Source organism: Callorhinchus milii, unplaced genomic scaffold (assembly GCF_018977255.1).
Source record: "Callorhinchus milii isolate IMCB2004 unplaced genomic scaffold, IMCB_Cmil_1.0 Scaffold18, whole genome shotgun sequence".
NCBI classification, from domain to species: Eukaryota; Metazoa; Chordata; class Chondrichthyes; order Chimaeriformes; family Callorhinchidae; genus Callorhinchus; species Callorhinchus milii.
Window position 1 is genome coordinate 7,630,654 of NW_024704759.1, and position 13,522 is coordinate 7,644,175.

The window sequence follows — 13,522 nt, forward strand, 5'->3', positions numbered from 1 at the left end:
CAGAATCTATGAAAAGTGAACTGACTGTATATTTTGTGGCCGAAACGTGATTTGTTAGAGGTGCTGTCCCTCAGACGAGACATTAAATTGAGGTCCAGTCTGCCTGTTCAGCTGGATATTAAAGATCCCATAGGTTTTATTCAAAAAGGGAAGTTTTGCCCGGTTTGCTGGCCAATAATACCACAGATAAAATTGTTTTTTCACTTTGTGACTGCTTGAAACATTACTTTGATCAAATTCACCAATAAAATGCAGTCATTACACTTTACAGCAAAATATAGTCAATTCACTTTACAGTATATTCTGTGAAGCACTTTGAGATGTCTTCAAGACATGATAAGGCACTATATCAAATGCAAGGATTATTATTATTATTTATCCTATGAAGTGCTTTGAAACGGCTCAATGACACAAGGTGCTAAGTAAAAGGCACGGATTATTTTTATATCATAATGTATTATAGTAAGCAGAAATGCTAATTCATTTTTTTAACCTATACAAATGTAACGAGGCTTAGTTTAGAGAACTTTGCTTTGGATTAGAAGACTGGTCTGAATTTGGGACTTGAGCAGGATTTGAGACTAGTGCAGTGTTGTCAAACCCAAATCTCAATTGTTCATCGAGAAATTTTCATATTGTGACAAACAAATGTCTGAAGCATTTAACAATGTGTTGGAGTGTGATTGTAAATGAACACACTAACAACATATTAACCAATAAATACATGAATCTGCTTTAATTGTTTTATTGTACAGGTAAACATTCATGCAGTATTGAACTGTTCTTTTGAGGTTTACTTTTAATCCTCATTAATGTTTCTAATGAATTTGCTGTTGCTCAAACAATATTTTTTCTACTTATTTCAGAAAATAAGTTAAGATTTACACAAAATTGGATATTAGCACATATTTTCCTTCACCTGCAGTCTCAGGAACTGAAATGACATTATACAAATCTGATTCACCTGTTTCACCTAGCCATCAATGTCTATTCTTGTCCACTGCTAGCAGTTTACTGCAATTGCTGTGTTGAGATCAATCTTGCTGAATTCTTCAGTGTGGTATGACAGACAGGAATTCCCTTTAAACTTTGAGAATTAGCAGCTGTTATCTGAAAGAGAAAATGCACGATAATAATAACAACAAATTGCATTTACGTAGCTCCTTTCACATCAAGAGGAGTCAGGAGGATGAAAATGTAATTAACCATACTATTAATAAACATAGTTGGATATATTGCATATTAATAGTTTTAAGCATTTGAGGTTCCCCTACATTAAGATACGTCCAGGTTTATTGAGGTATGCACTCAGAGCCTTGAATACATGGCCAATTTGAATGTATACAGCCGTCTTTCAGGTGGAAGAACATTTCCAAGTGCTTTACAAAGTCAAAGCTCTGCTTGGAGGGCAATCGGGAGGGGGATAGCGAATGGATAAGTATTTAGATGGGATTAAAAGGATTGAGAAAGCGTGTGAGAAGGAGGGATATCAGAAGACAGTTCTGGAGAGCGCAGCACCGTGACTGAAAGCTCACCCAGATTGTGAAATGATGCAGGCAGGAGAAATGAACCAGAGCAGAGTTGATGTAGCAGAAAGCATGGACAGGGGAGCAGGATCATAGAGGTAGGATGAGACAAGGCCATACAGACATTCGAAGATAAGAATGAGGGTCTTAAAATTGATTCGCTGGTGAATAGGGAGGCAGTGGAGAACGTTTTATTGATATTCTTCATGAAAACTAAAACACTTATTTTGGTTCCGTATTTTTTCCAGACCCGTCTCAGCAACATAAAATTGAAGATATAAAATCAGACATCCTGCTCCACATGGCTACACTGGTAGGAACAATAGTGTAGACCGATAAAAGTCTGTTGAGTTGACCATTATGCTGCTGTGTTGCTATGCAGTTTGCCTATAATGGAAAATTACAGTACTGAACATTTGTACTGCTGTACCTTCAAGTGAAATATTGTTGATAATTGTATTCATGTGACTTTTGTAACCTTGCTGTCTTTTCCTTATCTAATGTCCTTGCTTTTGTCTGGTGAGGTTGTGTGGGAAAAGGGATGTGTAATCAGATGGTCTTGGTATGCAGATGTAAGACAAAAACAGTGTCTGTGTGTAAAGTTATGAATGTAGTAAACAAGTGGATATAAACGGAGCTCAGAGTAGCTGCTGCTTTGAGAGGAGACTCGAGAAGACTCTGCTGAAGCCACTGTCCCTCTGTTCTCCTGTTTAGGTAACTATGACTTTACTGTACCTTTGCAGTGTTGCTAATCAATTGTTAAAAACTAAAATGGTCTCTATCAGCTTGATTAATGGTGCCTGAAACAATTGGCCTCAGCCTTTAGAGTCAACAGTAGTTTTGCTTATAGCAGTGTCATGACTAAATTAGAGTGGGTCAATCAAATTGCTGCCACAGAAATAAGGCATTAATGGAATAAATTAGATTTAGGGTTCTCTGTATCATTCAAGTGGTTGTTTGGACACACACCCTTGCCTTTGTACTTACCCTCATTCCAGGTGATAAGCACCCAGCTGCTAAATCATATCTCTTAAACAATAACTGAGAATTGAAATATCTCTGGTAAATGGGTGGTGTATATTCTTCAAGTTATTTTTTTTGTTTAGTTGCTATTACTTAGTGAATAAATTCCGCGCTGTAAATTATGTTTGTTTTGTTTGTATTTTTTTCTAAGAATTCTACACAATTTGATATAATTTCACAAAAAGAATACAATTCAAAAATGAAATATTAGCATGCAAATAAGTGGTTTAAAAATACAATATCTTAATGGCCATTCAAGCAAAATGTCACTTACTTGCACTAATACATAATCTCCAGGTTTGACAGGAGCAAGCTGGCCAGATGATTGGTTACATGCTGTATCAACATTGGGAAATATTACTTTAGTGTTACCATCATTCCTTCCGCAAAGTTCCTGCTCGGACTTCTTACTAAACTGGAAAAAAATAACAAATAAAAAATGAATTGATATACAGTGGTTTTATGTATGAATCGGTGATACAATATCTGAAGACAGTTACAAATACAATACACTGCATCATATTTTACTGTATATTAAGAAAACATTTTAAGAGCTTTGAGACATCTTCCCCACATGAAATTGCATTATTTTGTATTTTACATTAGATGTCATATCTCCCATAACTTCTTAAAAAAGATGTGTTCCTGAACTAAATCTATTATTTTAAAATCTAAGTTAAAAATAGAAATGTGTGCTAGTTTACTTTTATCTGGGCCAATTAGGGTTAGTTTCACATAAAACAAATGAGGGTCATTTGGGTTTGAAAATCTGACATTTTTTTCAAGGTCAATAACATCTTGTACTCACCCCTTCCACTAACACGAGTTGCTTACTCCCAATAAGTTCTGAGTTGATTTTAGCTGCTTCTTCTCGGAAAACACTGATAAGTTCTTGCAAACGCCTCTGCTTAACTGCTGCAGGTACATCGTCCTGCAACCTATGATGTGCATGAGTTTTCTAGAAATAATAAGCATCAGTCATGAAGTTCTTACAAAGCACCTTTTTTATTTTAAGATTTCTATATCTAACCGTTGACATCTCAGAAAGGGGAAGGAGAGCCTATGGAATTGAATTTTACAGGATTTTAAAATGGACATACCAGAACCCATTTAGTTAAACATCACCCTTCATTGTTACTTATTTTTATCAGGAAAATATTCTCTTTAGGAACATTCTTGTTCTTCAAACTAACAGATTATCACCAACAAAAGTTTCAACACAATAAAAAGTGGTACACTTTAAATGTGCAATGATAATTCCCATATAATGCTGATTTTTTTTCCCACAAGCAATATTACATTAACCAGTCAATAACTTGCAGCTTCTCTCACATCCTTTTCTGAATACCAAGATAGCATTTGCCTTTCAGGTATACTTGAATGTTTAAACAGAGCTTCTAATAATACTTCAATAGGGGCCGATATTACTTTATTTTTGAACAATGAGCATCAATTTGGGCACAGGTGAATAAGAGGTTTGTAATGTATAATGAGTATGTGACAAAAGGACCCAGAATTTTGCATTACTAATAGATTGCATAGCTCACCTTTCTCATGCTGTAGGCAAACAGAAATCCTATGTTATATTGAACCAGTCTAAGAACAGATATCGTTTGCAAATGATCATCTTCAGTCTCCCCACAAAATCCAGCGATGAAGTCACTACTTAAGCATACACCTATGGTTTGTAACAGTACAATTGTATATTACATATAACAAAGTGTACATTGCTATTCCTTAACCAATTACAAGCAAAGATCACATACATTTCCCCATTGCCCATAAATGTATGTGTCAGGAATGTAAATTCAAAAACTTAAGTTATCAGAACAATGCAAAGGTGCAATATATTATCTTATCATTTTTGACTTATCAAGACTAGTTAGTGCTGATGAATAAATACGTCTGTCTGTGCATCGACGCATTGGCTACTTCCAGCTTTGTGATTCTCAAAAGGAGCTCAAAGAACACAATAAATAAATTTCTGCCCAATTTATTAAACGTACAAACATTATCATTACATTATAATGGGAAACATCCCTTCTTCAACATGTGAAAGAATATGCAAGTTTGGATGAGGAAGGACACTAAATTTCACGCAAGGAACAGTTAATGTTCAAGGAAACTGCATCAGAAGACTGAACAGGCAGAATCAAATGGGATGTTTAAAAAGGATATAGCTACTTTGGGAGTAATATTATTATGTATGGAGAAAAATTAGGGAAATGGGATTAGATCTGACATGATCTAATAAAATAGCAGATCAGCCTTAAAGGGCTGAATAGACTCCTCCTGTTCCTATGTTCTTAACCTAATCTTTCTGCTCTAGAACAGGAAATTCTAAACTAGTGACAAAAGAAAGGCAAATGTTCTTATACGCCTCAGTGTTAAGGAACAAAAAAAATGACGTTACCTGGGATTATTCTATGTACGCGCTCAACAAGTTCTAAGTATGATTCTCTGGTATATCTATGAGAAAGAAAAGTAGAAAAATAAGGAACAAAAGGAGCTTACTAACAAAAACAGGCAGTATCCAGGAAGGAAAACATACTAGTTTGATGCTAATTTTTTTTAGATGTAGCAACTCGTTCGCAGATTTCCCCCTTTATCACTGCTGAATAGCCTTTTTTTTTAATGAAATGACAAGTCTGCATAACGGTTCAAATGGTAAAAAAAATGTTTTCCAAGGAAAAAAATGAGAAATGTACTCAATAAGAAATTTATTTCTTTGCCCAACCAAATTACTTTAAAAATGAATTAATTCTATTGAATGTAAATTACGGTCATCAAAGAGAATTTTCTGGGATAAATGATCTTAGATAGATAAATTGTCTACAAAAATAGTCACTACATTTCACTGTGTAACCTATGAAGCAGTTTGAGATGTCCCCATGACATGAAAGGTACAGCATCAAATACAAGGATTCTTATTAATATTAAAATTCCTAATTGCTTAGTAAATATATTTGTATGTTAGCCTCATTACAATGCAACCATGCAAATTAAGTAATGTGTGCTTCAGTTATATTAATGTGAGTCAGCGCCTCGGGATATTCTCCCGACGTGAAAGGTGCTCTATAAATGTAATTTTATTGTTGTTGTATTAATTGCATCCTAAATCTACTTATGTCTGAATTACACATCCTTATTATATGATTAAGTGCATAAGTAACCACTTTATTAAATGTTTTAGCTATTTATAAAGCAACATTTCTAGGAGCAGCATTCAGTGTTTCAAAAAGTAAAACACATAAGGGTTGTTAATGATAAGTTTCTTCTGAAAAGGGATATTAATTTTGTTATCTTAAATCTGCAAGCCAAAAATATAAATGCTGTGGAACTCCATTGCCTGAAAGCTGCTTACCCTCTTCTCATTGCTTTGAGAACCTGTGAACTGCCACTCTGTACTGGCAAATGGAGGAGTTTACAAATGTTGTCCCTGTCTTCGATAACATGTAAAACCTATGTGGATGGAAATGAAAAAAGCAAGTTAAGAATTTAATTTTAAGGTTCATCATTGTATTTAATGTTGAATAAATGGTTTTATTAACTGGAAACAGTGCTCTCACTAACAAAACCTGAATCAATATATAGTTTTGACTTTATGTTTATTATCAGTGAATATATGGTGTTTATTAACCTGGAGTGAATGCTCGGTTCATCATTGTGTCTAATGTTGAATCATGCATCTCATTTATTTTTGAAGAAATGTATTACCGGAACCAATTGCAGCAAAGATATAAAAAGGTGGAGAAGCAATAAAAATATAAGCAGATTTGATTACAATAATAACCCTTGCATTTGATACATTGCTTCACATCTAAACTCCTCAAATCGCTTTACAATAATTACTGTTAAGCGTTGTGATTATGGATTTGTAGGCAAAAACAGCAGCCAATTTGCACACAGCAACATCCCATAAACAGCCAGAAGGTGAACGATTAATTTAATTTGAAGACTGTTGGCCAGGACACCTGGAGAAACTCCCATCTCTTTTCAAATAGTGTCTTCATGAGTTATTTTACGCACATCTAATCAGGCAGACAAGATCTCACTCAGCACTTGACCGAGAGGTGAGAATGCTACCAACTGAGCCAGGCTGACAGCTCCAAATTACACAAACCGTGTTTCACACATTCTAATGTTAAGCATTTCATTGAATTGGAGTACTACGCAAACATTTACGGATTTTTTGTTAGTTGTCATTCTTATCTTAACCTGACCATGTCCCCTTGTTCTGCTTTGCCTTTGAAAATTGAAAGTCCAGGTTCAGAAGGCTAAATGGTCACAAGTAATTATAAAAGGATGCATTGGTCCTATCCCATCAGGTTTATATTGGTTATCTGGAAATGCAGAATAGAAGGTATATTTCTAATAATAAAAAATGATGATCATTACTGTACCTCATCTGGGAAATCTTTGGGATGAGGAGACGTAAAACGGATTCTCATCTCTGGATTGATTGTGGAAACCTGATCCAACAAATCAGCAAAACGTAAGCCTCCAAGTTTGCTTTTGTATATGGTACGAAACCCACGGCTCAGATGAGTAGGTTCTTTTGTGTGAAATTGGACTTCAGAGGTATCACAGTAGCTGTTGACATTCTGCCCCAGTAACGTTACCTCCTTCACTCCCTGTAATCAGAAGTACATGTCCATTTAATCAGACTCAACACACCATTCAGCATACAATCATTGCTGCAAATTCCATCTTCACTTATTTCATTAATCTTCTTTCTTCTCTGACTAATTCCTTTAAAATTACCGTTTTTTCCCCAAGTAAATAATTCATGTTTAAAACCTGACAGTTTTTAAGCGATATCTCTCAGGTTCCTTTCCCTTAGTTTGCATTTAGGAATGCACAATATTTCCAATTTTTAGATAAAATGCCTCCTCCAACAAAATATTAAAAAGTAAGTTGTCCTCCATCAAAAACAATTTCCAATAANTTATTCACATGAATGAGATCCATCTGATCAACTATGTTGATTGAATCCTATTTTCTGACAAATCATGTGTGATTAAGATCTGAGGTTTAATATCCGTAAGTATTCAAAAGTGGAATTACCTGATCTGAAAGCACCCTTACTTCCTCTAAAATGGAAGAAACTGGCCTGCTTCTTTCACGCCCACGAGTGAACGGAACGATACAATAGCTGCACATATTGTTGCATCCCCGCATTATGGAGCTGGAACAGAAATATATTCTTTTAGGTGCAGCTAATTCAGTCTCTTTCTTCCGGATGCTAAATAATAATTGCTCACAATTCTATGTATCGCACATTCTCCAGGAGTACCACAAAGCGTACATATACTATATGACTGTGTTCATAAAATAAATAAACTTTATCTAAATTGTAGGTTCATAATATCTTTCCTCAGTTGATGACTATAAGAGAGGCTAGAAGTTTATTGACAGCGAGTAAATTAGAGAAGCAAGTTACACAAAAACATTCTCAGCCATCTTCTATTGTTCAACTCAGCAGCAAAATTTGTAAAGGCCGGTGAGTAAATGGAATATTCCGTTGCCACACATTTGGCAAAGGAATGTTACAAAAGCAAAAAAAGGAAACATATGATGTATTAAACAATACTGGCAGCTTGGAGAAGAAGGCAAAGAGGAGACTTCAATAGGAAAAGCCTTCAGCTACTTTGCCATACTCTCTGGAACTCTCTTCTGGAGTCCCTCTGCCTCTTCTAATCCGCATTCCGAAACTACCTAAAGACCCATCTCTGATAGCACTTTTGTCTATCTCTCTTCTAACCCCCGACCAGCTCTGGCTTCCACCTAGTCTCTGACGAGCACTTTGAGACATTCTTCTAACGTGAAAGGCACTGGTCACTATAAAAGTGAAAATTCTGATTATTTCTTCCAACCCTCAGTTCAGATTAGTAAATTCAGGCTTTACTTACACAAAAGCAGACTTAGTCTTTGAGTTGACTTGAACTGGCATGACATCTGCATAAGTCTCATCCAATGACAGTAAAACATTCACAGCCTTTTGACCAGCTTCAGCTACAGTCAGGAGTCTTGGAAGATCACGGTATGAATCGGGCCCAGCCAGTACATCTACGAGTTTCTCCCTTTCCAGGATCTCCTCTTTCAGTCTCTCAGCCATACATCCTATTACATCAACAGAAACAATATCAGATCCATTTGTAATGGCTTATCACTTAAACCTCCAAAAAGAGGTTAACCATATAAATCAACATACAACTCTTCAATAACAAGGTTACTTTAATTGGAAATGGATAGTTATATTAAATGCATGCAAATGAACAATAACAACAAAATTACATTTATAGAGCACCTTTCACATCGGGACGAGGTCCCAAGGCGCTGAATGAAAGTTGAATTCCAAATGAAAGTTGATATGTACAATTATACTCCTAATATATCAAGTTTTCTATGTACTCATTCATTCAACAGGCAAATTAGTAGGTCTATATTTCATATGCTGCTTATGCCACTCAACTAAAAAGAAACGTACGGTGTTTTAGAAGAATATATTTGATTTTGTTTTCTATATCAATTCTAAACAGTCAGTAGATAGAGACCACTATACCTAAAATTCCTATTTTAAGTGGAACTTGGGACTTTGTCCGTTTGTCTTTTAGAGTCACAAAGTGCTTCAGCCTGTTCCAAATGGTCTGCTCAGCTTTTTCCCTGCAAGTTCAAATGATTAAACGGAATTAACTAGTGAAGCATTATGGGCGAATTGACTTAGCATAAAATGGTGCTTGACATAAGTTGTTTATGATGCATTATGTGTGTGCTGTGGTACTGCTATGCATTTTATCTACAATGGAAAATTACTGAACATTTGAACTGCTGTACCATAAGTGAAATGCTGCTGATGATTGTATTAGTGTAACTTTTTAATTTGTGCTAGAAATATGTAATGTCTGTTTTATCCTTATCAAATGTCCTTGTTCAGTTTGGTATGGTATTGAGGAAAAAGGGATGTGTAACCAGATGGTCTTTGTCTTTTCCTTATATAATATCTTCTCATTGTGGTACGGTAATGAGGAAAAAGATATGGGCAAACAGATGGTCTATATTATGTGAGATATAAGCCAAACAAGTGGTGCCTGTGCTTAATAGTTAGGTGGCCTTGTCCTTATCTAATGTCAGTCATATAGAGAAGGGATGTTCAAATGAGATGGTCGTTGTTAGCTGAGAAGTAAAAACAAGAAAACGATATCTGTTAGACAAACCAGAAGGTCTTGTATTTGAGAATTAAAGGAAAGGTCGAGAAAAATTGTTTGTTCATGTGTATAAATATGGGCCACTAACAAGCCTGAAGTCGGAAAAGACCAGGGAAAGAAGACAGGAAGGTACCACTTCAAGAAGTAGAAACTCTTGTTTTTGAAAAGGAAAATCAATAATCACTCTTTACAATCACTGTAACATTTCGAGCTCTAATAAAATTATTGTCATTAACTTGCACAGGAGGATTACATATACTGTAAGTGTGTGTGTGTGTGTGGGGGGAAGACTATGAGACCTCTACTCTGCTCCTTTAATACATGTGAATAGTGTTAACTTTCACATAGAACAATTAGTAACGCAGTCTATGGAGAATGGAACTGAACATTTCAGTCAATACAAGAGGGAAACTGAAGGAAACAATGTGAATTATAGAAACAAATACATACAGTACCTGATTGAACATGTTACCAGCAAAATTACATCTGCCTGTAACAAAAATAAAATCAGACTGTTTCTTAAAACGATTCTTTTTTTAATAAGTACAAGAATCTCAAAGTAGTAATATATAAACTTAGAATCTATTCACAGAATGATAAACAGTTTATTGCACTGAAAGGGGTCATTCTGCTCTTTCTGGCGGCCCTGGGGCTATCTCTTCCACTGGCAGGACTGGATCTGCAACAACTTGCATTTATATAGCACCCTTTACACAGGGTAGTGTTTTGGAGCGTTGCATAATAACGGAGCCAGGAAGAAAAGGAAGGTGACACATTAGGCACAGTCAAAGAGGAAGGTCTTCAGATACTTTCTGAAGATAGGGAAGAGGTGCAAGGCAGTGGGATTGAGGCAGTGAGCTTCAGTTTTTGTGGCATAGTGGCTGAAAACAAAACCGGCAATGATGGAGCAAAGGAGACAAGAGGTAGAGACCCACTACAGTTCAATAATTTATCTTGTGAATATGCTAGATTGCGTGAAATGCTCAATATGCATAATAATAACGCAGCGAGAAAAAATAAAGTGAGCCAATGATATATCTTACCTCCGTGGAGCTGTTTGTTCTCATGTAGCCATTATCTCGGAGAATGGACCAAGCAATGTCAGTGTCATTAACATTCATCTGACACCCATAGGTTTCGAAGTACACTAAAAATTACAAGACATTTGATATAAGAAAGCACAAAAATAACATAAAACAGCATCATTAGCACCAACATCCATACATTTGCTTTCAATGGAGATAAAACAATTCTGTTCTGTTTTGCTAATCGACTGATTTAAATTTGTTCTGAAACTTGGGCCACCCTTCTCACTTATTTTTAAGAAAGTCACATAATTGTGGTGCAGTCCAACCCAATTCTGGATTTTGCACAGTGAAACGAGTAGATAGTCCAATGTGAAAGGACTCATAAAAATATTTTTTGTGTTGTCCATCCTTATTCATTGTTGTCCCTCTGCCTTGTCTCCTGCCTGAACACCTAACTTTGGTTACCTCCTGCCCATAATTAAGGGAAGAGCTTTACTATCAGATGCCAGATGTTTTCAGGTGAGACATTCAGCAGACTTCATCTTAGTCGATCCAGTGGATTGAGCTGTGATCATGTAGCCATGAACAAATGGAAGCCAGCACCTGCGCTGCATTTGGCGATTTGAGGTCCAGAATTAGAATGGGGTTGTGTGAACTGCTTTGGCATTGCACTTTTGAGAGCGGGGGGGGCAACCTCGCTCACCAGTATAAGAAAAATAAGAATTAAACAGGTTTGGGTGAAGGTTACAACCCAACCATACAACTGCTAAGAAGTGCAGGGAGCTGGTGTCCGGGCCAACACTCCTCCCTCATCGAAATCCACCAAAACAGATTAATTGCCCTTCTATTGCCATTTGTTTTGCTGCACGCGAGGACAAGGGGGGGGGGGCTTCGTATTCATAAAACACCCAAGGGAAGGGTCCTGTAAATAATCCCTTCAAAAAAAACTAAATAGTAATTTGGTCATCCAATCCACAACCGTGTGCGGGAGGGACGCCGCTGTGCTGTGCGCGTTTCGCCAACGACGCGCGTGTGTGTGTGTGCGTCCAGTCGGTTCGCTTTACGGTATATTCTGTTTGGAGACGTCTCGAAGACACGACGGGGAACAGCATCCAGTGCAGGTGTTATTATTGTGTAAAGTTACATGGTGGTGAGGTGGGGGGAGGGGAGGAGGGGAAGAGAGATGGAGGGACGCTTGGACTATGTGATTCCAAGTCCTGACAAGTGGGAGCTTGAACCCATTGAATAATAATCCCTCCAAAACAAAAACAATAATAAATTGGTCATTTTCAATCCACGGCTGTTTGTGGGACATTGCTGTGCGCAATTGGCTGCCGCGTTCGCCCACAAATATACAGTCAATTCACTTTACAGTGTGTTCTGTGAAGCGCTTTGAGACATCGAGAAGACGTGAAAAGTGCTATATCAAATGCAAGGATTACTATTATAACCCTTTGACTCCAGAGGGGAGAGTGGACGGGAGAGAGAGTGGAGGGGGGGCAGAGGGGGGAGGGGGGGCAGAGGGGGGAGCAGAGGGGGGGGGGGGGGGCAGAGGGGGGGGAGGGGGGGCAGAGAGGGGGGAGGGGGGGCAGAGGGGGGACAGGGAGTGATCTGCTGACTGACACACACCAGACTTTGGGGGAGAGGGAGGGGGGAGGGGGGTAGTAACCGGGTGGAGGGGTTTTCGAGCTCCAAAAAACCTATTGTAATGTCTGTCAACCCCCCACCACCAGCCCCACCCCCACCCCCCGGGGCGCGCGGACCTTTCCTGCCGGAGCCCAGGGCCGGGTCCAGGCGGCCGAGATAGGGCGGGGGATCCTCGGGGCTCGAGGCCCGGCCTCTGTCCCCCTCCTCCTCCCTCTCCTCCTCGGTGGCGTTGCGAACAAAATGGTCGGGCCCGGCGGCCAACCCGGTGCCGCTGCCCCTGACGGGCGGCGCCGAGCCGGGGGTGGGGGTACGGGCAGGAGGGACAGGCGGAGCCGCCGCCGCCGCGCTGGCGACCCGCCTGAGGGCGACTCTGGGGCCGTTCCCGTTCCCGCCGCCGTTCAACCAGCACCGCGCTGCGACCCGCAAGCAACGCATGGCGGCTCGCGCCTTAAAGGGAAAGTGTCCCGCCGGGGGGGCTTTCTTAAAGGGCAGGGAACACACACACACACACGACACACGACACACACGCGCACGCAGCGGCTCCTCGTGACATCGCGAGACTCGCGCGGGCTGGGGGTGCACGTGATCGTGCCGTGATGCCGCTCCGCCGCCATCTTTGTAAAGGAGCCTTATTTTAAAGAGACGGTGATGATGAAGATGATGATGATGATGATGATGGTGGGGGTGGTGGGCTGGGGGCAGCCACTGTCTTCCGGTCCCGTCTGACACTGGGATTTGCCGGGGAACGTTTTCGACTCCAAAGTGTGGAGACCTTCCTCTTCCTCTCGGGAGGTCCTCCTGACGTACGAGGCGGCGCAGCACAAGTGTAATTTGTTGTTAATCCTTTGTTGACCAGCGCCTCGGGATGTCCTCGCGAGGTGAACGGCGTTATGTCAGTGTGATTTGTTGTTTTTGTGACTGTGGTCACCTTCCCCCCCCCCACCTCCCTCCCTCCCCCCACCCAAGCTCCACTACCGTTAAGCACTCCGAGACGTCAACCCAGCTGAAGGTCACTGGCTGCATATAGATACTAAAATGTGGGTCAGCCTGGCGAGGTGGACGGGCTCTCCCCGCCCGAGTTAGAAGGTTG

The 13,522-nt window shown here is 39.3% G+C and overlaps 1 protein-coding gene across 1 annotated transcript; it reads right to left on the bottom strand.

The window, feature by feature from the left end:
- Window positions 1-709: 709 nt before the first annotated feature.
- cdk5rap1 (CDK5 regulatory subunit associated protein 1) lies at window positions 710-12,867 on the bottom strand. Its single transcript, XM_042341941.1, has 13 exons — window positions 12,549-12,867; window positions 10,801-10,904; window positions 10,213-10,247; window positions 9,115-9,215; window positions 8,462-8,672; window positions 7,617-7,737; window positions 6,953-7,183; window positions 5,914-6,011; window positions 4,963-5,018; window positions 4,097-4,227; window positions 3,358-3,507; window positions 2,824-2,964; window positions 710-1,110 (listed from the first exon to the last, which is right to left on the bottom strand). Exons 1-13 carry the CDS (start codon window positions 12,865-12,867, stop codon window positions 1,012-1,014), a joined length of 1,797 nt encoding a protein of 598 aa, XP_042197875.1. The 3' UTR covers window positions 710-1,011.
- Between the last annotated feature and the right edge of the window lie 655 nt (window positions 12,868-13,522).

Excerpts from the sequence above, each read along its gene's own strand:
- cdk5rap1 (XM_042341941.1), bottom strand. The coding sequence starts at position 12,867 with ATGCGTTGCTTGCGGGTCGCAGCGCGGTGCTGGTTGAACGGCGGCGGG. Across the intron at positions 10,905-12,548 it reads CCTGGGCTCCGGCAGGAAAG|TGTACTTCGAAACCTATGGG; the intron begins GTCCGCGCGCCC and ends TGTAATTTTTAG. Across the intron at positions 10,248-10,800 it reads GAACAAACAGCTCCACGGAG|GCAGATGTAATTTTGCTGGT; the intron begins GTAAGATATATC and ends TTTTTGTTACAG.